At 45.9% G+C, this 24,155-nt stretch overlaps 1 protein-coding gene across 3 annotated transcripts in view; it reads left to right on the top strand.

Annotated features, from left to right (window-relative positions):
* Positions 1 to 437: 437 nt before the first annotated feature.
* Positions 438 to 24,155, top strand: part of SLC4A5 (solute carrier family 4 member 5) — a gene marked incomplete at its 3' end in the record, with an annotated part of 97,733 nt that continues 74,015 nt past the window's right edge. For 2 of the 3 annotated variants that reach the window (XM_082852323.1, XM_082852325.1), the window contains exons 1-3: positions 438 to 968; positions 6,006 to 6,176; positions 19,973 to 20,102. In XM_082852323.1, the coding sequence (XP_082708449.1) occupies positions 890 to 968; positions 6,006 to 6,176; positions 19,973 to 20,102 (380 nt within the window). In that variant the 5' untranslated portion in view covers positions 438 to 889. Of the gene's footprint in view, positions 969 to 5,996; positions 6,177 to 19,972; positions 20,103 to 24,155 lie in introns of all 3 variants that reach the window. The other variant, XM_082852324.1, reaches the window with a different exon arrangement.

Below are 24,155 nucleotides of genomic sequence, written 5' to 3'. Positions count from 1 at the left end.
TCTCCCTCCCTCTTTCTTTCCTTTCTCCCTTTTTTTCTCAAAGTATATTGTAACCCACAAGTTTCAAGTTGTAATTCAAGTCTAAATATGTAATAAGTTCCATTGTGATTTCCTGTTAAGCCCATCATTAGAAATTATTTTTAGCTTCCAAATATATGTATATATATTTATTATATATATAAATATGTATTTATATATTTATTTATATATATAGTCATTCCTTGGTATCTGTGGGTGATTTGTTCCAGGACTGCCCACTCCATACCAAAATCTGTGATGCTTAAGTCCCTTATATGAAATGGCATAGTATTTGTGTATAAACCAAGGTACCTCTTCCTGTATGCTTTAAATCATCTCTAGATTACTTATAATACCTAACAATGTAAATACAATGTAAAAAGTTGTAAATACAATGTAATGTTATGTAAATGGTTGTTGGTGTGTGGCAGATTCAAGTTTTTCTTTTTGGAACTTTCTGGAATATTTTTAAAAAATATTTTTCATTCATGGTTGGTGGAATTCATGGATGCAGAACCCACAGATAATCTGTATAGTTTTGGTTTTTTTTGTTTTTAGTTTTTTTACTGTAGAAGTATGATACAGATTCTTTAAAATTTACTAAGGCTTTCCTGAGACCTAGTATATGTGCTCTCTTTGTAAATGTTCCATTTGTACTTGAAAAAGAAATGTATTCTCTTATATATATATATCTCCCCAACATATATATATTTGAGCTTCCTCAATTTGTTTATATGTTCTTTTGTCTTAATTTTTTTCATCTGCACTAAGGTCTTCTGCTATGAGTATGAATTTGACCATTTCTCCTTGAAATTTTACCTTTTTGTGTCATATACATTTTGAGGCTGTGTTCATCTTTTACTTTATAGTTATGAAGGTGGAGGAGGAAAAGGCTGGGGTAGGGAAGCTGGACCCCCCTAACTACAGGAGGCGATGTCAGGATCAGGAAGGTAAGGTCACCTTGAGAACTTGATGCAAATTCTTGGAGGGTCTGGGAATTCCTTGGATATCCTTATAACAGCCCTTCCAGCTGTGAAAACTAAAGAGTTGGTCCCTTTCCCTGACCCACCCACAGTGTCTCCCCTAGATCAGGTGGGACCAGCCTTAACCATGTCTTAAAGGGACCACATGGTCAGGTTGGAGGCAGGTAACTGGTACTAGGATTACGGCATAGCTTCTCCAACACAAAATTAAACTCACTTATTTTACAAGCTCTACAAATCATACTAAATGCCAAATATCAACTTTTTATAGATTCTAAAAATGGCAGCTCAGGTAAAACCAGTGAAAGAGGATATTGAGTGGGGATATTTTTGTTGCTCCAAAATTGCTCACTCAGAGACCCTAAGTATCCTACATTCTACAGAAAAGCAGCCAGAGAGTTTATGAAGAGACACTACCCCAGCCCTTTTGGAGGGAGACAGTAATCTTCCTGTCCAGCTGGATGCTTCCTGAGCTGAGGAACGTGTAGAGCCACTCTGGGGCTGTTGATGAAGAAGAATGCAGTGAGGAGCTGGCACTGTCCTGAGCCAAACTACAAGATGTTCACAGTGAGAAGAGAGGTCCTGCAGAGCAAAGAAACAAGCTGAGGGTGGGCTAGTGATTCCCTATAGTTCACCAACTAAACAGCCACACTCTGATGGTTATAGTGGAGAAAATGAGACAAGTTAGATCCAGGGCAGAAAGAAAATATTTCCCTGACAACCATCCCCTGATTTTTTTTTAAAAAGGGTGCTCTTTATTTGTATAACCCCTCACAATTCTCAAAATCATGTTCCCATTCACCATTCCATTCTATCTTCTCAAGAACCATGCTTAGCCAGTAGAGAAAGAATTTTTATTCCTGCACTATCAGTGAGAACACTGAGTCCCAAAGAGGCAGATGTGCATGGCCATACAGCAGGTGAAGAACAAGCCAGGGAGCACCCAGGGCAGCTAACTCTTGGTAGAGGCCTTTCTGATATATCTGCTGCTTCTCATTTCCATTCCTGGCCTCAAGGGTGGAGAATAGGAACTCATCATTGAAAGAACCAAATATGCTAAACCTTTAGAGTAGAACTACTTATCTCTAAATATTGGTGACCATGGCTTACCTCAGATTACAGCTTGCTCAGGCTCAGTGTAAGAGAGAGAAAGAAGGAGATGCACCAGCCATTCTGATACTGGTTCACTAGGAAGTGAGGCTGCGCTTCACTTATCTACCTCAAATTTCTCATTACACCCATGAGAGATTGAGGGTCCAGAAGAGCAAGCAGTAGGATAAGGTGGGGGTTAGCTGGGGTTCTAAAGAGATTTGGACACTGACATCCATGTAACCTTACTCTCCAGTGCCTAGTAATGCACCAGCCAGCATAGACTAACACAGAATCTGCTCACCAGAGTGGGCATTCAACATGTCTCTAAAAGGCCTAGACATGCTTCTTCAAGGTTCAGCTTCATGTGGTTTCAGTGTGATATGTGCAGTCAGTGATGCCCAGGCATCTAGTATGTCAGTTTCAGGAGTTTGAGCCAACAGGCAGCCCTCTCCTCCAAGGGAAAAAAGCAAACAAACAAACAAAAACAAAACAACCCCCCCCCCCAAAAACCCCTCACAAAGTTAGTGTAGATCTTGATGTAAGAACACAAAGTCCAATTTCCCACTCTGCCACAGACTTTCAAATTTTAGCTGCTATTCTTGGGCTTCAGAAATAGTCATAATGATCAATAGCTGTTGACCAGCCCTAGGGAAAATTTTTACCACAAATCAATCAATGTGATACACCACATTAATGAAATGAAGAATAAAAACTATATAATCATCTCAATAGATGCAGGAAAAGCATTTGACAAAATTTAGCATCCATTCATGATTAAAAAAAAAAACACTCAACAAACTGGCTGTAGAGGGAATGTTCCTCAATATAATAAAGGCCATATATGACAAGCCCATAGCTAACATCATATTCAATGATGAAAAGCTGAAAGCTCTTCTCTAAGATCAGGAACAAAACAAAGATGCCCACTCTTGCCACTTTTATTCAAAATAGTACTGGAAGTCCTATCCAGAGCAATTAGGCAAGAAAAAGAAATAAAAGGCAAGAAGAAGAAAATTTTAAATTGGAAAGGGAAAAGTAAAACTGTCTCTATTTGCAGATGGCATGATATTATAAATAGAAAATGATAAAAATTCCACCAAAAAACTGTTAGAATTAAAAAAATTATTTTAAATTAAAATTTCAGGATACAAAATCAATATACAAAAATCAGTTGCATTTCTATACACTAACAATGAACTTTCAGAAAGGGAAATTAAGAGAACAATTCCATTTACAATTGTATCAAAAAGAATAAAATACCTAGAAAAAAATTTAACCGAGGAGATAAAAGATCTGTGCACTGAAAACTGTAAGACACTGATGGAAGAAATTGAAGACAACACAAATGCATGGAAAGATATTCCATGTTCATGGACTGGAAGAATTAATATTCTTAAAATGTCCATATTAGCCAAAACAATCTACAGACTCAATGGAATCTCAATCAAAATTTCAATGATGTTTTTTTCACAGAAATATAAAAAACAATCCAGAAATTCATATGAAGCCACAAAGAACCCTGAATAACCAAAGCAATCTTGAGAAAGAAGAACACAGCTTGAAGATCATACTTTCTGATTTCAAACTATATTACAAACTACTGTATTCAAAACAGTATGGTATTGGCATAAAAACAGACATATAGATCAATGGAACAGAATAGAGAGCCCAGAAATAAACCCACACATATATAGTCAATTAATTTATAACAAAGGAGCCAAAACATACAATGGGGAAAGGATAGTGTCTTCAATAAATGATATTGGGAAAACTTGACAGCCACATGCAAAAGAATGAAACTGGACCCCTATCTTACACCATACAGAAAAATCAACTCAAAATGGATTGAAGACTTGAACTTAGGACCTGAAACCATGAAACTCTTAGAAGAAAACATAAGGGGTAAGCTCTTTGACATCAGTCTTGGCAATTATTTTTTTTAATTTGACATCAAAAGCAAAGGCAACAAAATAAAAAACAAAGTTAAACTACATCAAGCTAAAAAGCTTCTGCACAGCAAAGGAAATTATCAACAAAATGAAAAGGTAACCTACAGAATGGGAGAAAATATTTGCAAATCACATATCTGATAAGAAGTTAATACCCGAAGTATATAAAGAATTCATACAATTCAATAGAAAAACAAAACAAAACAGAAATACAATTTAAAAATGGAAGAGAAACTGAATAGAAATTTTTCCAAAGAAAACATACAAATGGCTAACAGGTACTTGAAAATGTGCTCAACATCATTACATCATCAGGGAAATTCAAATTAAAATCACAATGAGATATCACCTCACAACTGTTAGAATGGCTATCATCTAAGACAAGGGATAACAAATGTTGGCAAGGATGTGGAGAAAAGGAAACCATTGTGCACTGTTGGTGGGAATGCAAATTGGTGCAGACACTGTGGAAAACAGTATGGAGATTCCTCAAAAATTAGTAACAGAACTACTGTATGATCCAGCAATTCCACTTTTGGGTATATACCCAAAAGAAATGAAATCATTATCTTGAAAATATATCTGTACTCTCATGTTCATTGCAGCATTATTTATAATAGTCAAGACATGGAAACAACCTAAGTGTCCATCAGCAGTTGAATGGTTAAAGAAAATGTGATATACATATGAATATTATTCAGCCATAAAAAAGAAAGAAATCTTGTCTTTTGCAACATGAATGGACCTTGAAGACATTATGCTAACTGTCTTAGACAGAGAGACAAATACTGTATGATCTCACTTATACATGGAATCTAAAAATCCAAACTCATGGAAACAGGGAATAGGTTGGTGGTTACCAGAGGCTGGGGGTGGGACGTGAGGAATTGGGTGAAGGTGGTCAAAAGGCACAAACTTTCAGTTATAAGATAAATTAGTCATGGGGATGTGATGTACTGTATGGTGACTGTAGTTAACAATAGTGTATTGTATGCTTGAAAGTTGCTAAGAGACTAAATCTTGAAAGTTCTCATCACAAGAAAAAAATTTGTAACTATGTGTGGTGATGGATGTTAACTGAACTTACTGTGGTAATCATTTTGCAGATATACGTATATCAAATCATTATGTTGTACACCTTAAATTAATACAATATTATATGTCAATCACAACCCAAGTTAAAAAAATAATAGGAGAAACTTGAGGTGGCATATGGTAGGGTACATGGAACTTCATGTATTATCTGCTCAATTATTCTGTACATCTAAAATTGTGCTAAAAAGACTATTAATTATTTTTTAAATTGTTGACCAACTCAAGACAATACAGATGAGAAACTGGTGGCAGAACGTCCTTTCTGAGGTCTTAGGGAATTCTAGCTGCCTCTTTGTGTACAGAGTTAGTGGGGGATTTACATAGCAGCCAGGCTTCTTAGTGGAATGCTGAATTAGGGTTCTTGGTAGCTCTAGTTCTTGAAAATTCTAGTTTACAAAACCAGCTTTGAGAAATCCTTAATAACTCACTTCTCTGAAGAGTAGTAGCTCACATAGTCCTTGGTTGTTAGTAAAAATGGCCCTTGATGGAAATGCATATGGCTTTCCCATAACAATTGAAGCCGGGGCTTGGCATTTTGAACTAAATATGTGACCCACCTAGGGGCTCTCTCCTGGACCATGTGTCATGAACCATATGTGTTCATTGCTGCTCTGGACTAGCAAGAATGGGGAGATGGGAGTTCTGCTCATTCTGACAGAATTCTAACTATAGGGCCAAGGGTCTCCCTTCCAGCAACTGGGGAGTTGGTTCAGAACTGGAATTCTATCAAGCCCAGTGGCCCCGTCCAGGAATGCTTTGCCTTCTGATCTTCTTCAGTGGCCTCAGCTCTTTGTAACTGGAAAATATTAAGGAGAAATGCCAATTTTCAGTAACTCTACCTACCCTCTCTTTTATTCTGTGCCCACAGACTGCCGTTCCATCCACATTGGGCTTTCAGTCCCCAGTTACCCTCACAGGAAAAGAGACCCGAAGGGACATCTTTCAGGCCTGCAAAAGGTCCACTGGGGCTTGCGGCCAGACAAGCCGCAGCAGGGGCTGGCCAGTGCCTGCAGCACTGTGGATCATGTCATCAGGACACGTGAGTTCTTGAGGGGACCATTCTGGGGAGCCATCTGCTGGGTGGTCCAGATGGGGCGGGGCAGGGCAGGGCAGGGGGGTTCTCTGGAGAATGTGAGGAACGCCCCATGTTGCTCAGGCCTCTCAGTCCCCTCTGCTCTGCTGCCACGGCAGACCAGTCTCTCTGCTCAGGGACACCTTTAGTCAGGCTGAGCCCCTGTCCCTCTTAGGTGACTTTGAGACCTCTGCTCTGATCCATTCTGCCTTGATGTCACAGTTTAATTCTCAGAATTATTTCCTGTTTCCAAATTCCTAGGGGTCACACAGCCGTTGCCCGAAGAGCCAATAACAAACATGAGTGTCTGGCGTGAGGTGTTGTGCTCAGTAAACTGAATTCCTTATTGCATTCCCCCGACCCTCGCTCTTCACCTGAGCTTGAAGGAATGGTCTGGAATTGTCTGGGCACCCTCCTCCTCAGCTTGCAGAGTCCTGGAGGCTTTCTCCCAGGACAGCAGAGCCCCTGAGGCCTTCCTCTGCTGTTGAGGAAATCAGTTCTGGGCTGGTTAAACATCAATCTTTTGTTCTTTCCTGTGGAAAGAAAAGTATCAATCTTAGGAGGAGTGAAAAGATTAGAGCACAACTGTGACATTTTATCCTTTTGAGCCTTCGCTGTTTCTAGGGACATGATTTCACCTGCAGCATATCCCAAATCTGCATAATAAATGGTACCTAATTGGTTTCTACTATATAGTTCCACTGTCTTGAGCAAGGCAAAATGAGTTAGTTTACCATCTAAACCTTCAAAAGAATGTCAGAGGCAGTAACAACCTCTTAACATTCCTGTAGGAGACCTGACATACACGCTTGCGAAGGCCATCTGAGTCACCCCCAACCCTGCACTGCCCTGAACAACTGCTGTCATTGGCACCAAGTCTACCAAGGCCTGTGACTTTTCCAAAGTAAACGTGCCTATGTGGGAGAAGGGGAGTCCTTTGGAGGTGTCTAGTTTAAGAGATAAGCTTTGATTAACATATGCACGTGCACACATACACACAAACATGCACACACAGGCTTATGCACGCATACATGTTCGGGGGTAGACATATCAGAGACCCAAAGGAGGGCTAGCCTGGAGGGAAGGCCTGCTCCCCATGTTGGATCTGGACGCTCCCACTCACTCTCTGGGGCATTCTCCAGTCACCCCACCACATTCAGAGGTGAAGTCACCCTTTCAAAGTTGAGTCTGCTGGATCCTTCCTGAGTCAGGGAAGAGGAAAGTGGGTTAGAGCTGGTGTTCTCTTATCGAAGGGTTTGGAGGAGGTCTAACAAATGATATTTGCTGATGCAACATGGTGCATCACAGAAGTGGTCATGAACGGTGGATTTTATGTTGTTTTGGTGGTTTCTGGTTAATGGGACACTGGTTTTCACTGGAAACCAAAGGGGAGGGAATGGAGAATACTTTGGTATGTTTGCACATTCAGTTCATTCTCTTCACAGCCTGCTACTCCCATGCACGTCACATGGCATGGCTGTGGAACAGGGGAGAGAATGGGAGGGCCTAGGAGGACAGGAAATTTCAGGCCATGTCTTTCAAGCTGGGGTACAGTAAGAACCCCTTTTAAAGGGAAAAGGGGTTGTGGACCCATGAAAATGCATTTGTACATTTGTAGAGCCCCAGGGGACCATAAAAATCCCAGTTTGAGAAATAATATCTTAATTAAGGTTTTATTCTGTAAAAGTATCTCACATTTTTGAATTATAACAACAGAAAAGTTTTGCCCTTATATCTAATGAAAGAAATCTTTTTAAGATAATCATCAAAATGGAAACATGAAATTAAAAAATTCTAATAGATCCCACCTACCCCTAAGAATACTTTCCAGACCACAGTTCCAGACATGCTGACTTAAGGGGGCCACAAAGCCTGCTAGCAAAGTCAACAGCCACCTCAAGTTTTCTGTAGCCCATGGGGGCTGAGCTTGTTCCGGCCATTCTCTTAGGGGTGGTAGAGGTTCACCCCTCAGTCCTTCACTTCTTTCAAACCAAACAGGGCATTGTGTGTATGATGCAAATATAAACCCTGCTCCACCACATCCCAGTGTCAGTAACAATGACCCGAGGAAGGGAAAACAAAACAGTGCCCAAGTAATTTTACTGCATCATCTAGATAATTGCCTGAATCTGCCACTTTTCTTTGCTGTAGGACAACTGACCACATGTGTTTTCCCTCTCTGAGTGTCCTGTCTATTCTATGAATCCATTCAGACAGCCCAGGCAGGTGGTCTAGCTGGCCACAAAGTCCAAGTGGGACCTACCTCTACAGAAGAGGGGAATCATGCAGAACGGAGGGCGTGGGTGCTGGCCAGGCAGGTGGCTAGACATAGCTAGGCCTGAGAGTAAAGCAGGCTGTGCAGATGAAGGATTGACAGGTGACTCCTTTAGTTTCTGCCTTACAAAACAATGACAAGAATTTGTACCATGAAATGGTATTTCATTGTAATTTTGTTAACTAAATGTATACTGTTAATAAAAAGGAGATATTATTACCCTCATCTTCAGATTGGGAAATTAAGGTTTGAAGAGATGTAGTGTGATACAGCGGTAATCAGTGAAACTAGAATTTGAACACAAGGTCTGTAGACTCTAAAACCTGTGTGTGTCCCTTCCACTACACTACTATCCTTTGTAAGTTATCACTGGTCAGTCACCATGTTGGATATGGGCTGAGAATTGTATCCTTTTAAGCAGCCAAATTGCCTTATGATGACGGGGATAGGTAGGTAGTAGTTACACCATGATATGATACGCCATAGCAGTTGGATTACCACCCCTTCCTCCAATATGGATATAATTTAGGAAGTCAGTACTTAGCAGCCAATCAATTTTGACTCCAGCAGAGCATAGGCAGGGAATAGAACCATCAAGCTGTGGTGAGAATCAGCAAGTACCATGCTTCCTTCCCTGGAAAGAATGCATTTTCTGGCTCTGAGAACCTCTTGAGAGCTCTTACAAGCAAGAGGGTAAAAAGCAGCTGTAGAAATATGGCTGCCCTTTGGCATCTCTTGGCTGGTGTTAAGAACCGGAGCCAAGATCTAAGAGGAACAAGACCGGCCAAGCTCAACCTGGTGTGTAGGCACTAGGGTCTCAGCGCCTTCATCTGCAGAGTGAAAGATTGTTGTAGGGTGACCAACTGTTTCAGTTTAACTGGGATGGAGGGCTTTCCCACACATGGGACATGGGACTGTCAGTGCTAAAACCGGTCAGTCCGAAGCAAACTGGGATGTTGGTCACGCTAAGTTGTGAGCTCCTAGATGAAATATAAACAGACATGAAGTATTTCGCATGGTGCACAGTGCATGACAGGCATTTGACATATGTTACTTCAACTGATCTATGTTAACCCAATTTAAAAGCACTCCTTGGGCTGCCCTGGTGGCGCAGTGGTTAAGACTCTGCCTGCCAATGCAGGGGACACAGGTTTGAGCCCTGGTCCGGGAAGATCCCACATGCCGCAGAGCAACTAAGCCCGTGCACCACAACTACTGAGCCTGCGCTCTAGAGCCCACGAGCCACAACTACTGAGCCCACGCACCACATCTACTGAAGCCTGCGTGCCTAGAGCCTGTGCTCTGCAACAAGAGAAGCCACCACAATGAGAAGCCTGCGTACCGCAATGAAGAGTAGCCCCCACTCGCCGCAACTAGAGAAAGCCTGTGTGCAGCAACGAAGACCCAACACAACCAAAAATAATAAATAAATAAAAATAAATAAATAAAAAATAAAAGCACTCCTTTACGAGTGGACATCTGGTTTGGCTGCCGTCACTGGTACTGAGAAGCTTATGAGATCCTTCTGGTGGGAGGGGTGTGAAAAAGTATTAAGGTCTTCTTCTACTTGCCAAGTATTGAACAACTCTAGGGTCACTAAAAGATCAAAACCACCCCAAGATGAGCAGTAAGGGAGAGGAAGGCTATTTTTTGGCCAGGTGTTTGAGCCTCATATGGTTCCAAAGGCTTTAGATTTCATGGGGTCTTTCTTTCCCATTTCTTTTTATTTATTTGTTTGTTTGTTTGTTTGTTTATGGCTGCATTGGGTTTTCGCTGCTGCACACTGTCTTTCTCTAGTTGCAGCGAGCGGGGGCTACTCTTCGTTGCAGTGTGCGGACTTCTCATTGCAGTGGCTTCTCTTGTTGCGGAGCACAGGCTCTAGGCACGCGGGCTTCAGTAGTTGTGGCACGTGGGCTTCAGTATTTGTGGCGCACGGGCTTAGTTGCTCCGCGGCATGTGGGATCTTCCCGGACCAGGGCTCAAACCCGTGTCCCCTGCATTGGCAGGTGGATTCTTAACCACTGTGCCACCAGGGAAGCCCCTCTTTCCCATTTCTGATGAGGAAGGAGCAAGCGTTGGGACAGAAGACAAATTTACCTCTAAATCATCTGCTCCACTAAGAAGCTCCTGAGACAGGCTGTGTTTGCAACATAGGAGCAAAGACAATTGGATTTCTTTTAGAGTTCGAAGCTTTAAAATGAGGTGGTTTGCTCTGTCTACTTTACCAACTTGTTTCTGAGAAGGAGTGGTAAAGAGAGGAGCAGAGACAAAGGGGAACAGGAGGGACGAAAGGGGAAAGAGTATAGTCCTAGGCCTTTTAGGCATGCCCCACCTCGGTGTGTGTGTAGTGGGGGGAGGTTGGGCAGACAGGAAGGCAAATTCAAAATTCCTGAAGGAAGCCTGTATTTGCTCTTCTCTCTCTTCTTGCCCTTGACATCTTAAAACCTGGATTTCCTGGAATTATCAACATAGCATTCAAACAAACAAAAGCACAAACAAACAAAAACCCCTATTGGAAGGGAATCCTGAGTTAGTGACCTTAAGACCTAAGGGGAAATTAGGGTTGAAAGCTCAGTTTGCAAGTGAACCAATGAACGTTCTAATAAATACAAAGTTATTATAACCCATATATGTTACCTGGATTTACCTTATTCCTTGAGAGTTAGTGTCCTTACCTCTGCCTAAATTTCTGTGAATTTCCAGCGACTTCCAGTCTCAGTATCACTGTAGCTCCAAGTCCTGCCTGCTGGGCTCACAGTCTCACTGTGTCTCACCTCCTGTACCTGTTCTCTGCCCTCACCTCCAGCTCCAGCTCAGGCATGGGATTCAGTCCTCCTTTGGTCTCCCCCAGATTGGTCACATACCACATACAAGTGAGCAGCAGACTTTCTTGAAGTTCAGAACCATGGAGCAGTTTTACCTTGCAGAGATACACAATTTTTAAAGTGAGATACTAGATATCCCCTTTCTTTAAAATCCCCTGGTCACAGGAAATTTCCTATTGGCCACTTTTCTCTGCAGTTTCAGCTTCCTACCATATTGGCAACTCCCACCTCACCCCCACTCCCCCTCGCCAGTTCCGTCACATCTCCTGCTTCTCAGTTTTCAGCCACCCCCCAGCTTCTCCTCTCCCTCCCAACACATACACTCACTCCCCTCCCTTTCAGTCACATCAATTTCCCTCTGCCCACCTTAGCTCAACACCCATTTTTGCACAGCTAAAGACACACAGTGTGTTGAGCTAAACACAAAGACCATCACCTCTAAGTCTAGCCCTTTAGTTAGATTTAACATTCTTTTATAACATTTACACTTGCAGGGTTTTTTTAAAATTTATTTATTTATTTATTTATTTTTGGCTGTGTTGGGTCTTCGTTTCTGTGCAAGGGCTTTCTCCAGTTGCGGAGAGCGGGGGACGCTCTTCATCGCGGTACGTGGGCCTCTCACTATCGCGGCCTCTCTTGTTGCGGAGCACATACTCCAGACGCGCAGGCTCAGTAGTTGTGGCTCACGGGCCTAGTTGCTTCGCGGCATGTGGGATCCTCCCAGACCAGGGCTTGAACCCGTGTCCCCTGCTTTGGCAGGCAAATTCTCAACCACTGAGCCACCAGGGAAGCCCTCCACTTGCAGTTTTTGAGAAGGTATACAGAAGAAAACCTCCCTATCCTAGAATTTCATATAATGGAGACTCATGATTAATATGGTAATTTGATCACAAGTATCAGAAACCTACTTGAGCTGTCTTGAACAAGGAGGGAGTGAGGGGGTGGGGGGAGAGAGAGTTAGTTTATGCTGTAAGAGCAAAGGAATTTCTCACAGTCCCAAAAGAACAAGCAACCAGGCTCAGCAGGAGGATGAGCACCCTCTCTGGGACTCATGGCCTTCCCCCTGCTTCTCCTGTAAGTCTGCTTTATTCCTCTCTCTCTGTAGCCTTTTCTGCCTCTCTGTGCCGTCAGCTTCCATTTTACATGCGCCTTCTCTCAGAAACCGTCAGGAAACGCCCAGCTATCTCAGAAACCGAATTCAGAATTTCCAGGCTTGAGTCAGGTGTCTGATTAACTGCTCCTGGTCCAATTAACCATGGCGAAGGGGCACAGGTCAAGCATTCCACAAACACGGCTACCCGAGAGTCATCTTTTGGGTGGGGGACTGTATGGGCTGGCAGACAACCCCAAAGCTACTGACGACAGGATGGATTCCCATAAACACTGCACGTCTGCAGATTCTCTCCTCTTCCTTCCCAGAGATCATATTTTGAGTTTATGGACTGCTGTCTAGAAAAAAAACCTTACTGACCATGAAACTATGACTTGGAGTCTTCCAGTCCCCTCTTGAAGACCACCTCAGAGGACTGCAAGCATGACTTTGGAGCCCTCAGTTTCTGTCTCTCCCACTCCGCAGTACTCGGGGGCCTTGAGCTTGGCTCCCTACCCAGCTCCATTTCCTTGTTGCTGCTGAGGCTAGTCCCAGCTGCTATACTCATGAGTTAAGCAGTGAAATTCACCTAGCAAATATTTAGAGTGTCCATGCTGTGAGCTGAGAGAGAGCACCTCTGAAAAGACTCAGAGCTGAGGGCCCTGGGTCCAAGTCCTCACGCTGACTTCCTGGTGGTGCTAAATGCCTCCTGGCTCTTCTAGGAGTTGAAGACTTGCAGGTTGCAGTCCACACGGTGATTTTGTGCTTTGCTCAACTAATGACTGGACAGGTGCCCCCCTCCCTGCCCCCAGTAAAAGCACGATTCTGTTTGCTTCTTTTCGTGTGTTTCCTGAAGCTTGCTCCTGCAGAGGTTAGGTTTCTCCCAGAAACTGCTGGTTGAGTCCATACCTCCAGTTGGGCCATCGCTATGTGATTCTTGCTGTGAGCTATCAAGGGGCTATTATCTGTGGCCTTTCTCATTTGCAGATTAACTTGCATGAAGGGCCCGCAGTGCATTAGAGATGCGCTGATACTCTGATGCAGGAACCCAGCTCATAGAGCTAGGCTTCTGTGGGCCCGAGGGAAGGGAGTGGCCTCAGGGTGGAGTGGGAGGGGTAGAACAGGTATTTAGAAGCTGAAAAGGATTGAGCCCTTGGAATGTTTAAAAGGGCCGTTATTAGGGAGGAAAGTGTCAGACCTGTTGGCAACATCAATCATAGCGATATTTACTGGGTAACTATGCCAAGCACTGTGCCAACCATGTCACATATATCATCTCATTTAACGGCCACCACAATCCAGTAAAGCAGGTGTGATTATTCCCACTTTATAGATGGAGAAACTAAGGCTAAGATTGCTTAATGCCTTGCCAAAATCCCACTGCTAGTAATTACCAGAGTCGGGAGTTGAACCTAGGTCTGGGCTCTTAAAGCACCACACGAGTAAAGAGAATCTTCTGGTGTCCTTGGTGATCTCTCTCTGGGTGTTCCTCTGGGATTTTGAGGTCACCCACGGCCCCTGACTCGGTGTAGCGTGCAGGGTCTGCCCCGTGGTGCTCAGGAAGAAATGGGCCGACTTCAGCCTCAGTGCGGTACGAACTGTAGAGCCTGGGACCTTTAGAGGGGCCCATCTGCTCACTGCCCTGCCCTGCTAAGGAGCCCACCAAAGCAGGAAGTCCTTGGTGGGGGCATTTGCTTGGGGCCCCGCACCTAAAAACACAGCCCTGACCCTCTGCTGCTATGTTCTCAGCTTTAAAGTGGGCACACTTGATCCTTGAGCCGCAGGCATGAAGACATGGTAAGGGAGCGCAGGGCAGTGCAGGGTGAGGGCGTCAGCAGACTGCTGTCCTAACCTGGGGCCTGGTGGGGCCTTTTGTGCTGTAAACTAGGTCTCCGATTTCTCATCCTCTCATCCATCGCTAAGCTCTCTACCAGCTCTGAGACTTAGTGAATTCAGGGTTCAGAGCTCCTTGGAGCTGCAGCCACTCATGACCTCTAATCAACCTTGGCACATTGTAAGTATTCAGTAAGCACTTGTTGAACCAAACCCAGGAGATTAGGAATTTCTTAGCAGAGCAAAATAATTCCCCAGGAGAGTTCACCACACACCCTGAAGTGACCAGTTCCCACTGTCCATGGGCTCTCAGAAAATACCCACTGAGTGATAGTTGGCATTTTGTCTTAGAAGCAGACTAAGAGGGAAAGGACCAGGAGTTTGGGTTTAAGGTTGGGGCAGGAGAGAAACCAGCTGCGTGGAATATTACTGACCAAGGGTGGTTGCTGTGGAACATGAGGCCCCCCAGCCCCTCTCCCCCTACAACTCCACCTCCACCCTGGGGCTGTGCAGCTGAGAGAATCCAAGGGCCAGGACACCTGCAGCCGAGGCACTTTAGGAGGCCCTGGGGAGTCTCAAGGAAAATCTTACCTTTGCCTCTATAAAGGGGCCTGAGGAGAGGTGCCTGGGCTCCCCTTGGGCCCCCAGGCTTGGCAGGAAGGGCTCATGGGGGAGGGGGAAAGGGGCAGTTCTGCCAGTCCTCTCAGAGCCTGCAGCTGCCACCCCCTGCTGCTGTGGAGACCCGGCTGCCTGCGGGAGGTTCTGCCCCCCGCCACAGAGCCCTTCTCTCTCCACCGTACCTGAGAACCTGAGAGCTCTCTCTCACTCTCCCCACTGCCTTTCTCTCTCTCTCTCTCTCTCTCTCTCTCTCTCACACACACACACACACACACAATTCTCTTATACTCACGATATCTTTAATTCACTCTCAGTATTTTTTCCTCTCATGCTTACTACATCTTCTCACATACAACCCTGTCTCCACTTCCTCAGTCTTTCATACATTCCTTTTCTCTCCCCCCCACCCCCTCCCCCTCTCCCTCTCTTTCCCTCTCCCTCTTCTCCTCTCCCCACACCTCCCCTGTGCTTAACTGGAAACAAAAGTGAGTTTGTTGTGCTCTGCTGGTGGGGAAGAGGACGTGTGAAGGCAGCAGCCAGGGTGGCAGCAGCAGAAACAGGCTGGGGCCAGAGGCAGTGTCCACAGCCGGAGACCCCAGCGCTCAGCTACTCCAGGGAGCAGGTAATGCCCCAGACAGGGCTGGTTCAGGCATCGCCCTCTCTGTCGGGTCTCATCATTTCATGACTGTTCCATTTATTTGCCTTCTTATTTGGCCTTGAAGGCGGAAAGGGATTGCAGATTTAGGGAATGGTAGGCACAAAAGGTCCAAGGAGTGATGTGCTCTCTTCTTCAGAGAACTGTGTGTGGTCTGATGTGGCTGGGGTCCAGGGCATGTGGGGTCAAGAGTGGCTGGGGTCCACAGTGTCTGGGCTTAAGGATGGCTGGTGTCCAGGGTGGCTGGGATCCAGGGTAACTTCGGTCCAGAGTATCCGGGGTCCAGGGTGGCTGGAGTCTGGGGTGTCTGGAGGAAGAACATGACAACCTACCAGGGCAGGTTAGGGCCAGATCATGAGGGATGTTTTGAGCCATGTCATAGACCCTAGGCTTTAGGTAATAGAGAGCTATTGAATGTTTTTCACCTGGAGGGTAACGTGACCAAATCTACATTTTAAAAGAGTAGTTCTTGAACTCTGATCTCATGGAGAATTGGTGTGCCCTCTCAGAATCAGGCAGTCATAGTCTTCTCCCAATTTAAGGAAAAAATAAGGTTATTTGTTCAATTGTTAAATTTTCTTCTATAAAATTTCCTTAAACCTTTGACGTCTGCTAGCAAGTGTCAATAATCAATAAAAAGGACTAAGTTTAAAGTAGTAGAAAAATTCGGAAATAAAAATCCATTTAAATAAATGCAGTCCATTGAGCTATATACAGATAAATTGGTAGTATTTTCTGCTAGTAAAATTATTTCTAACTCATATGCACAATATTTTATGGTGCTGCTCAAAGAGCACCATGACTCCCAGGAGTTTGCCATGTGAATGTGTTTGAAATGTCTTAAAGCAAACTCTGGTGCTACATAGGGAATGAGATGGAAGGGGTAAGCAGAGGCAGTGGGAGCAGTAGGTGGCTCTTGCGATGATAGGAATAGGAGATAATGAGAACCTGAACAAAGGTGGTGGCAATGGTGGGGAAAAGGGAGAGAGCTAAAAAATAGTCAGGAGGTGAGTGGAAGACGTTAGTGTCTGATTGGACATGGATGATGAGAGAGAAGGAGGCTTCAGGAGTGAGCCCAAGACTTCTCCTCTGGAGAAGAGTAGCGGGTAGCCAGGAGCACTATTAATCAAAACAGAGGAGGGCAAGGTTGGGGTGTTGGAAGACGGGAGGCAGGGCTGCTTTGAATATGTTGAGACTGACTCAAGAAGGCTGGAGAACTACCAGATGGAGCAGTCCAGCTGGCAGTCGGAAATGCTCAGTAAGTCAGGACCTAGAGACGCGGGTAACCTCGGCTATAGGGTGACACCAAAAAGAACATGAGGTGGTCCAGTAGGGGTGTAGAAAGAGAGGAGACAAGAAGGCCAAGGAGGAATCCTGGGGAAGATCAAGATTTAAGTGAGACATGCAAGAAGGGCCAGGGAAGGACACTGAGAAGGAGTCCTCAAAGAGATAGGAAAAAATATCAAGAAAGTGCTATCTTATAAGAACCAAGAGCATTTCAGTTCAGAGGGAGCAGTCAGCACGACTCATGTCCCAGAGACATAAGCCAGACCATAGCTTCACAGTGTTGTAGGTTTGATTGATTTTATTGACTTATTGATTTGAGAATAGAACAAGAGAGATCTGAGAGCAGGGTTGTAAACTTGGGTGCTTAGCATAAATGAGATTAGCGGGTCATAATAGGGAGTAGTGGGGACTGTGGAAAACTAAAATGCGTATTCTCATCCATCACTGAGCTCTAATTGATTGTTGTCAGGTAGGAACATGGGCACTGTCATCAGAGTATCTGAATTTTCAAGAAAAGTCAGAAATCTAGATTTTTATATGCAATCTCATAATTCTTTATATTAGCAACAATTTCAAAAACTTTTATACTCTATGAGGACTGAATTAAACACATCTTTGAGCTTCCAGTTTAAAATCTCTGCCTTAGTCAATGTCCTTAGTGTGGTGGGGATGAATCAGTTGCAGCAGGTTGGGAAATGATTAGGTAAGGAGGAAATAGAGGCAGCGAGTGTAGACCTCCCCTTCAATAAGTTGAGGAGAGAGAAGGGAAAAAGAGAGCAGCAGAGCTTAGAAGGCAGGCAGGATCAGGGGAAGGTGTTTCATGGTAGGAAGAGCTGTTTATGGGTTGAGAGAAAGAGGGTGGAGGGAGAGAAGTTGAAGACCCAGGTAAGGAAAGACTGGTGACGAAATAAGGATCCAGTAGAAGGGAATAGATGGGGCCAGAGATAGGCTAGAGGAAGAACCCTTGTTCAGAGATAGACTGCAGCAGGGGTAAGGACACAGAAGCACTGGAAAGGAGGAAGTTGATGGATTTCATGCCTGGAGGTCTTATTTTCTTGGTGATGTGGGATAAGAGATAGATCAAGAGGCTTGCAGAGAGGAGCAAAAGTTAGTGGTGGCATGGAGGAACATGGGAAAAGGCATGCAAGGATGAGTGGAAGTGGCTGTACTTCTGAGACCTGTTAACAGTGGAAGCCCCCCATTTGTACAGCTGGGTGGTTTTCACCAGAGAGACTCATGAGCCTGAGTGCTAAGCTTGGTGGCAAGGGGGATTGGCACCTGTTATATTCCAGGCCCTGTGTCACGTGTTATTCTCCTTACCTGATTTATTGGGACAATAACCCTGTTCACTCAGACTGAATTCTCTCATGAGTAAGTAGCAACTCTGAGATTCATACCCACATCTAGATGGATTGAAAGCCTAGCGTGTGCCTTGCATCCACCGTACCACCATACCACACTGCCTCTCCCTGCACCCCAGGACACATTTGAAGAGGTGGAGATTGGGCCAGTGAATTCTTGTTTGGGCATCAGCTGCCTGGTTTTATTGGGAAGTCAAGGAGTAAGAGACTGGAGACTGTGATGAGAAGGGTAGTTGAAATTATTGACCATTGGGAGTCCATGGAGAAATAAGTGAAAGCCAAAGGGATGACTGAGGGGATAGAGAGGCTTGGAGGAAGAGGAAGACTTGATGAAGCCTAAAGACAGTCAGTGAGAGATTGAACCAGGGCAGGGGCAATGGGATTGGTGAGGAAGGAGAGTATTCTCGAAAACTTTTAATGTGGGAGTGGAGGTGAGAGAAAGAGGTGAGGTGAGGATGATGCCAACGTGTCTAGCCTGTGCGGTTGGGTGGACAGTTATGCCTCTAACCAAGGCATTCAATGTTGTGTGATACCTCTCTCTCCGGCCCACCATGCCCTAGACACACTAACCAGCACACCCCACCTCAGGTCTTTGGCACGCCTGCAGCACTCTTCTTCCAGATATGCAGAAGTGGTTCATTCTCATTTTTCAAGTTCCAATTCAAATACGCCCTCCTCAGAGAGGCCTTTCTTGACTATGCTATCTAATATAGCTCCGTGGTCTTTTTTTTTTTTTCAGAACACTTATTACTACTTATCACTGAACTGAATTTTGTGGATTTGTTTACTTGTTTATTGTCTGTATCTGCCACTGGAGAGGCTCAAGAGATCAAGAATATATGGGCCTCCTTCACAGCTTTGTTTCCCTACACCTAGACCAATGCCTGGCACATAGTAGGCATTCATTAAATATTGAGTGAGAGAAAGAAGGAAGAGAGGGAGGGAGGGAGGAGGGAGGGAGGAAGAAAGGGAGGCGGGGAGGGAGGGAGGCAAGGAGGGAAGGCAGGAGAAGCATGTTTGCGGAAGAGTATGTGTTCCGTGTCAGAATGCTGACTTGAGGTGCCTGAGAGACACCCAGAAGGCGACATCCCCTGGGCAGTTGGAAAGCAGACTGGGAGCTCAGGGATAGACTGTTAGGTTGCTCATGAAGAAAGTGGGCCCACGTGCCACACTGGTACAAGCACATCCTTTCACATGTCTGATTGCCCCTTCAAGGCCAATGCTGGGAGTTGAGTGTGTGGAGTCCAGTGGAAAAGGGGTCCCTCTGGGCATGTTATGCTCAAGTTGGGACAGAGTTTTTCTCCCCTCACTTATTTGTTCTGTTCCCTGTCCTTGCTGCTGCCCTGGCTTTGGCCATTTTCCGTCTTTCTTCAGTGTCAGCTACAAGACCCAGGAGTCTGAATACAGACTAAATCCTTTCATGTCTTTTATCTTGAAGAATATCCCACCTACATCCAATCCACAGAAATTTGAGTCTAGCTTTGCCCAGAGGGTGGACTTCGTTTTACTGAATTAGGAAATACTTTTTTTTTTTGTGTGTGGTATGCGGGCTTCTCACTGCTGTGGCCTCTCCCGTTGCGGAGCGCAGGCTCAGCAGCCATGGCTCACGGGCCCAGCCGCTCCGTGGCATGTGGGATCTTCCCGGACCGGGGCACGAACCCGTGTCCCCTGCATCAGCAGGCGGACTCCCAACCACTGCGCCACCAGGGAAGCCGTGGGTCGGGGAATACTTTGCCCTTGCCCTTGGGTCCTGCTGCATTTCGGCTGGCCTCTACCTCCCGCGGGGCACTCAGCAGAACCTGCTGCCCTCCTTTTGCAGGGTCTCCAGCTGCTGAGCAGCTCCAGGACATCCTGGGGGAGGAAGATGAGGCTCCCAACCCCACCCTCTTCACAGAGATGGACACTCTGCAGCACGACGGAGACCAGATGGAGTGGAAGGAGTCGGCCAGGTGAGGCAGAACCCCGGAGACAGGTAGAGGGGCCTTTCCACTGCAGTCTGCCCGGGCCCAGGCGGAGCTGACCAGTGACATCTCATACCTTGAGTTCTACTAGGGCGCTTCCTGGCCCCCAAAGACCCACCTACTTGCCTTTCTTGGTGGCAGAACTGGGTTGGATGCTAAGGAGCAAACAGAAACTTATGGCTTTGTCTCATCCTCAGAGAAATGAAAATCCTGGTGGGAAAGTAGAACAGCCACCCATGAAACCATGAGAGAGTAACACAGGGGCATATATCCTTTCATGTCAAGTGGTCCAAACTAAATGTTGTAGAAGGGAAAGCACCGAGCAGGCTGGGGCAGACAGGAGGGCTTCCTGGAGGAAGAAGAATGCATGCCAGGAAACACCTACTTGGGGAGCTCCAGTGAGCACTGAAGCAAAGGGATTTGGCAGAGTCTGGGGCAGGACAAGCAGGGCGTAGCCCTGGAGGCACACGTGGGGAGCAGAGAGAGCTGTGTATATAGGGGCAGTAGAAGGAAGAGAAGAGCCGAAAGGCTGGAGGAGAACCACACGGTGAAGTCTCGGGAGCCAAGGGAGAATCAGGGTAAGGAGTAGCGCTGGCCATACCCAGTGCCTGGGGCAGAGCAGCCTCTAAATTGAGCTGGACTGATCAGCGGCCTCAATGCTGCCAAGGCCTCAAGGAGAAGGCAGAATACAGCAGGGGCAGCAGGAGGGGCTGGTGAGAGGAGGAGGGACCCTGGGGCAGAAGTTGAGAGTCTGCAAGCAGAGCGTACCAATGTTTCTCAACCTTTTTTTATATTAATGTACCCCCCCACCAAAATTTTAAATTTAAATTAACTTTGTTAAACTAGAATTAAATTTATTTCTAATGAGAGGAATGAAATGCTAAGAAATTAAATGTTGTTGGGTAGGTTTGAGCTTTGGAGTGCCACAAACCATTGTAATATCTTAAACTTTTTTGCTCTCCTAAGAACCAATGCTTGCCCCCTTGGGGCTGATATTGCCCCCGTTGAGAATGCCTGAACGAACTGCCAAGCTGTGCCCAAGGTGGCTTTGCCTGGGGGCCACCATGACACCCAGGGCCTGGCAGCTGCCCCAATCACAGCCTGGGCCCTTTTCTTACCTACCAACCTCACTCACCTCAGTAGCTCTTCTGTAGAACGAGGTGCGGATTTAACATTCCCAAGCTTCCCCCTCCAATCTCTCCTGGAAAAAGAAAAAAAGAAAAAAGGCCATTGAGTGACTAGCAAATTCCTGCAGGCCTCAGAAGGAATGAATTCCTAGCCTCATGGCTGGGCCCAGTCCCTGTCTGGAAGCTGTGGAGCCTCTTCTTATCAGCCCATTCAATGAGCCCTTACTACATGCCAAACAACCCTCGTTTTATAGATGAGGATAGTGAGGTTTAGAGGGTCAAATAGATGCAAGGGCCAGAGCCTGCAGGCAGCTGAGTCTGGCTGCTAGCCCAGGGCTATCTGACTCTCCAACTTGAGTGCTTATGAACTTCGTCATGTTTTCTCCAATTTCTCAGCCACTTCTCTCCCCTTCCTTCAACTTCCAGGGACTCTGTTTTGATTTCCATGGGAGGATATAATTCTGGAGGGAATGCAACCGGTGTGAGAGATAAACGGCGACAGCCACAGAGCCCAGGACATCCATCCAGGGCTGATAAGAGAGGGGAGGACATTTCAAATGACCAGGGCCCAGTCTGTGCTACTGTGGCTTAATGCCTCTGAGGGGCTTGTACCTCCCTGGGTAAATGACTTTCTTGTCCAGGGTGGGCATATAGAGAGAAGGAAAGTTGAGAAAGGCCTTCTCCAAAGCCCAGTAGGAAGAGGGTGACTTCTCCCTACCCTGGGTAAGGTGTGCATTCAGAATCCCTGGTAATAGTTGCCAGGACCAGACTTTCCATGAGGGCCTATCGTATGCACCCACAGAGCCCTTGCTGAGAAGGCCCCAGGGCTGTCAGAGACATGATTGTTGCCATAGACGAAATACCCAGTTTCTCTCTGAGTGTTGATCCATAGAGCCTTGCTCACTATAGACCCTGCAATGAAAGCGATAAACTGTAGATAATGATGTTTCTGGAAGAAGGCTCCTTTAAAATTTAAAGGGGCCTGGGGTTACCATCTGCAAACCAGGTTGTTTCCCCACAAGTCAGGCTTTCCAAGGACAGCATTTAAGGAGCCCTGGGAAGGGTCCCAGTGTAACCCAAGTGGACCTCAAACCCATAGCAAGAGGAAAGTGGAGGCTGGAAGAAGTTAAACAGCTGAACCCAATTCCAGGTTGATGGAGAAAGGAGCATCGTGAGGGCCAGCTTTGGGGCAGGAAGCAGTGGGGGGAGAGCCGCTCAGGCCTCCTTATCTCGAGCTCCTTTCTCCACCCCAGCCTCCTTTAATCTTCTCTCCAGCTCCCCCCGGCTGGTTTGCAGCTCACTGTTGGAGGTCTGAGCAGTAGGCCTCTGCAGAAGTCAGAGACAGGGTTTGGTTATCGGTGAGCAAGTCCACCTCGGCCTGGATAGCTGTGCTGGGGGCTCCTCCTGGCAAACTGCATCAGTAGAGGTGCTCCGGGCCGGGCCTGTTAGGGGCCTGTCACCCCACCAAAAAATGGGAAGAATTTCCCTCAGCTGACAGGCTGTGCCATCTACTCAGGGAAGCCAGAGGTCTCGAAAGTTTCCAGAATACAAGAATCAGCAAATCCTAGTGGGTTCTGGGCCTTCTTGGAATAACAGGAGAAAATGATAGGAGGCGGGAACAACCCCTCATGTGGACACTCAGGCCCTGAGAGGGTTGCAGGTTTGTACCCACATCAAAGAGATTGGGGGAGGGGACCTTTTAATAAAAGTATTTAATTTGTTATGGGAGTGTTTGCTTTATTGAGTTAGGAGATTAACAGAGTGAAAATCTCAAATCCGCAAGGAATTTTCCCTGGCAGTGCTTTTCTGGGGGTTATTAGTTTGGGGGATGTTTTGGGCCCTTGGGGAAAGAATCACCACTGGACAGACTTAAGTGGTTTTTGGAGCTCCACTGAGCCTGGCCCTTTGTGCGTGATGGGGACTGTGTGTGTGGGCATCATTTCTAATGTGATCCATGCTGGTAGGTCAGGCTGTCAATAAGATAGATTTTTATTAAATTTGTCTCTTTTGCGTTCCCGGGAGGGGAGTGCAGCAAGCTGTTTGCTGATACTGACCTTGCCTGAAGGGAGGCTTGGGTTGGGTGGGGCGGGGTGGACCCCCTCACTGTGAGCAAACAATTTACCCATAATTCCATTGTCTCTCAAGCTTGAATCTGCCTGGCTGCAGGGGATGAAGGGAAGGAGAATGATATGGGCTGGAAGCCAGCCAAGTGTGGAGGGGCTTTTGGGGTTACTCAAAAATAGAGCTTTGAGACTTCCATGAATTCTGAAAGCAAACCCCAAATCCAAGCTGCCTCTGATCTCAACTCAGAGCAGACCAAAAGCGTGAACTTGCCGGAATGTTCTTATAAGACACATATGCTCTGAAAAGATTCCTGCCGTGACCAGGAAAGGGCAGAAAGAGGGCAGGAGAAGTAGGTCATTTTAGTTGGGTCAGACCAGATCAGTACATGTTCAAAAGCCCCTCCACACATAGGCAGGGATGCTTTCTCACTCTGTACATAATGGAAGAAGAAGCCTGAACTTTGTCTCAACTCTGAAACTGTTCCTGCTTACTACCTTGAAGCATGTTCTCCTACCATCATTTTACCTCTTAGTCTGGAGCAGAAGATGCCCCAGCCCTCTGGTCTCATCACTCACCTGGGATCACCCTTACGGCGCCCCAGCTGCCCTCTCTATGTAGAAAGCAGAGCGGGAGCTGAGAGCTCTTAGTATAGACATCAACAAACCTCACTCATTCATTCAACTACTATTTACCAAATGTTTACTGTCTGTAAGCCCTGAGCCAGGTGACTTAGAGATACAAAAAACATGGCAGATGCCATCCCTGCTCGCTCAGTCTCTCAGTCTAATGGGGCACAGAGGTAAATAACTAGATACTTGATGATGAGGTTCTAAGAAAGCACAGTGTAGGG

The sequence above is a fragment of the Leucopleurus acutus genome (assembly GCF_964270905.1).
Source record: "Leucopleurus acutus genome assembly, chromosome: 12".
In the NCBI taxonomy this organism is placed as follows: Eukaryota; Metazoa; Chordata; class Mammalia; order Artiodactyla; family Delphinidae; genus Leucopleurus; species Leucopleurus acutus.
The sequence above is the reverse complement of the archived record's forward strand: the minus strand, read 5'-3'. Positions and strand labels throughout refer to the sequence as shown.